General features: G+C 47.4%; 1 protein-coding gene across 1 annotated transcript; it reads right to left on the reverse strand.

Annotated features, from left to right (window-relative positions):
- Window positions 1–771: 771 nt before the first annotated feature.
- Window positions 772–2,191, reverse strand: CONPUDRAFT_57700 (NAD(P)-binding protein; the record flags this gene model as incomplete). Its single annotated transcript, XM_007770875.1, has 8 exons — window positions 772–879; window positions 934–1,091; window positions 1,189–1,276; window positions 1,338–1,531; window positions 1,587–1,660; window positions 1,729–1,764; window positions 1,828–1,994; window positions 2,054–2,191. The coding sequence occupies 8 exons, from the start codon at window positions 2,189–2,191 to the stop codon at window positions 772–774; spliced, it is 963 nt and encodes a 320-aa protein (XP_007769065.1).
- Between the last annotated feature and the right edge of the window lie 233 nt (window positions 2,192–2,424).

The raw sequence follows: 2,424 nt of genomic DNA on the forward strand, positions 1-2,424 counted from the left end.
TAGCTATACCGATCAAATCCGACCGACAGCCGAAGTAGAACCCCGGCATCGACTTAACACTTTTGATGAGTATACCCATCGCAATGCTGCACTCCATTTTCGTTGTACATCTTATCCTGCACTTAAGACAGGTGGCAGACCCTGATAACAACGAAGATGTCACGATGATTATGTTGTCGACGTTCCGTATCGGCTGAGCCTGATGGATGCCAATGGCATACATGGTAATCTCGAGTTCAACGTTTTTGTGATGCTATGGTAATTGTTACGTTTACTGTACACGTTCTGCACATTTCAATGGTGACCATCTCTTATCACCTTCTCCTGCAGTCCGAGCTACAGATCACGTACGTTCATGTCAACTACTAGTACAAATATCTACAACGGACTCTGTGTTTCAATATTCGGACGCCATAAAGCCAAGATCAAGGCAGTGATGTCGGGCGGCATGGTATTAGTTTGTAGTTTGAAGACCAGAGGGTTCTCTGGTCAAAGGACATAGGTCTTAATCAAGAGTCACACATGTACTAATAACGAAAACCGATGCTAGTGGAGTCAGTAGACGAAATCTACGCCCACATGTGCATCGCGTTCAAACAAGAGTCAACCCTCGGACTAAAGGCGATGCGAACGTAGTGTCAGATCAAATTTGTCGCATTGAAGCTCGGTAGCTTATATGACATTAAGTAGAATTATTAGGTGAATGAAAAGCGGGAAGAATGATCATACAGAAGATTGGCGTCCGTTTGTCCTGTTTGATATGAACATCTCTCAAACGTCCCTGACCTGCTCCTCAAGCCACTGCCATAATCTGGCACCTACGACGGGGTCTCGTGTGTCGGTACGCGACCTACCAACTCGGGCCCACGGTATGAGATACTGATTTGCGAGTTATCTCAGTGCTGACTTCGGATATATCACGACAATACTTACCTGTCCACCAAGAACGGCACCTTCGGGGGAAGTGGCAGCGTACAACGGTGTGAGTGCACCCTTGGTGACGGGGCTCAGAAACCAATCCTTAATCAAGTTTAGCATCACCAACAGGTGCAGCCGCTGAAGGTAGGAGCGTACGGCGATCTTATTAGCAACTGAGCCATTATTTCGCAAAAGCTCAGTACGAATTGCGCCTGCAATAGGGTGAATGCAGCAGAGTAATGCTCAGTTTGGTCGATGGTCATGCATAACGAGGCAGCTTACCCGGGTGCACTGAGATACTGACGATACCCTGATCCCCGTATCTACGTGCAAGTTCATTCGAGAAGACTATATTGCCCTATCAACCAGTTAAAGAGAAATGCGTAAGGACGTCTAGGTTAGACTTGGTTGTGACGTACCGACTTGCTTTGTGAATACAATGTTTCCGTGCTCAGCTTCTTCCGTGTGGGCGTGTCATTTAGGGCGTCAAAGTTGATTCCACTGAGGTGATGTGAGTTCGAAGACGTATGTATAACGCGGACATGCCGCTCTGGCGAGGCCTTAGCGGTTGAGAGAAGAATAGGAAGGAGAAGCGTTGTCAAGTAGTAGTGGCCTTGATGCCCTACGGGTCAATGTATGCAAAAGCGTGACATGTTCGACTAGCATACCAAGAACGTTTGTCCCGAAAGTAAGGTCGCATCCATCATCAGTCAATCGCTCGATAGGAGGATTTAGGACGCCGCTAGTAGACAAGCGGAGAAACGTCATTCACCGCACATCGGCGTTGATTGAGAAAGTTGGCATACGTACCCGTTGTTGAACAAAACATGTAGCTCTGTCTCCTTGCTACATTAATGGCGTGAGCCGTAAGCTAGACCGCCGTCAAGGATATAAAACGGGAGCACTGACCTCATATATTCCTCGACGGCAGCCTTGACTTTCCTCAGATTTGATAAGTCGAGCTGTATGAAATAGGCTTCCTTGCCGGTGGATGCTTTCAGATCATCGATGGCGAGCTCGGCCTTGCTCTTATCACGCGCCGCGATGTATACTTTTGCGTTCTTGAGCAGTAAGATCTGCGTAGTTCCAATAATGATGAGATAATCATTAACACATTCATAAGAGCGATACGCACCCTGGCAATCTCCTTCCCGATGCCAACGTTAGCTCCTGTAATCAGGATGACTTTACCGGCCATGTCTGGCATGTCGTCCGAGCTATACGTGACTGCTGGAGGAAATAGCTCGGATACGAAGGAAATGAAGTTCCCCATAATTGGAGACTTGTAAAAGATGGGGGTCTGAAAACCGAGAACCGCTGAGGATATGAATGCTGGCTAGTCCGCTAATAAAAATAGGTGCAAGAGATCAGGTCTCCACATGACATAAGTCCACTGGTCTTTTAAGTTGGCTGGATGCACAGAATCAACGAAGCAGAGAGTCGACATAGAGATACGTAACATCGGCATGAAACGACATAAGCTGACGCGTTTCGCTTGCCGCTAGC

Source organism: Coniophora puteana, assembly GCF_000271625.1.
Source record: "Coniophora puteana RWD-64-598 SS2 unplaced genomic scaffold CONPUscaffold_7, whole genome shotgun sequence".
NCBI lineage: Eukaryota > Fungi > Basidiomycota > Agaricomycetes > Boletales > Coniophoraceae > Coniophora > Coniophora puteana.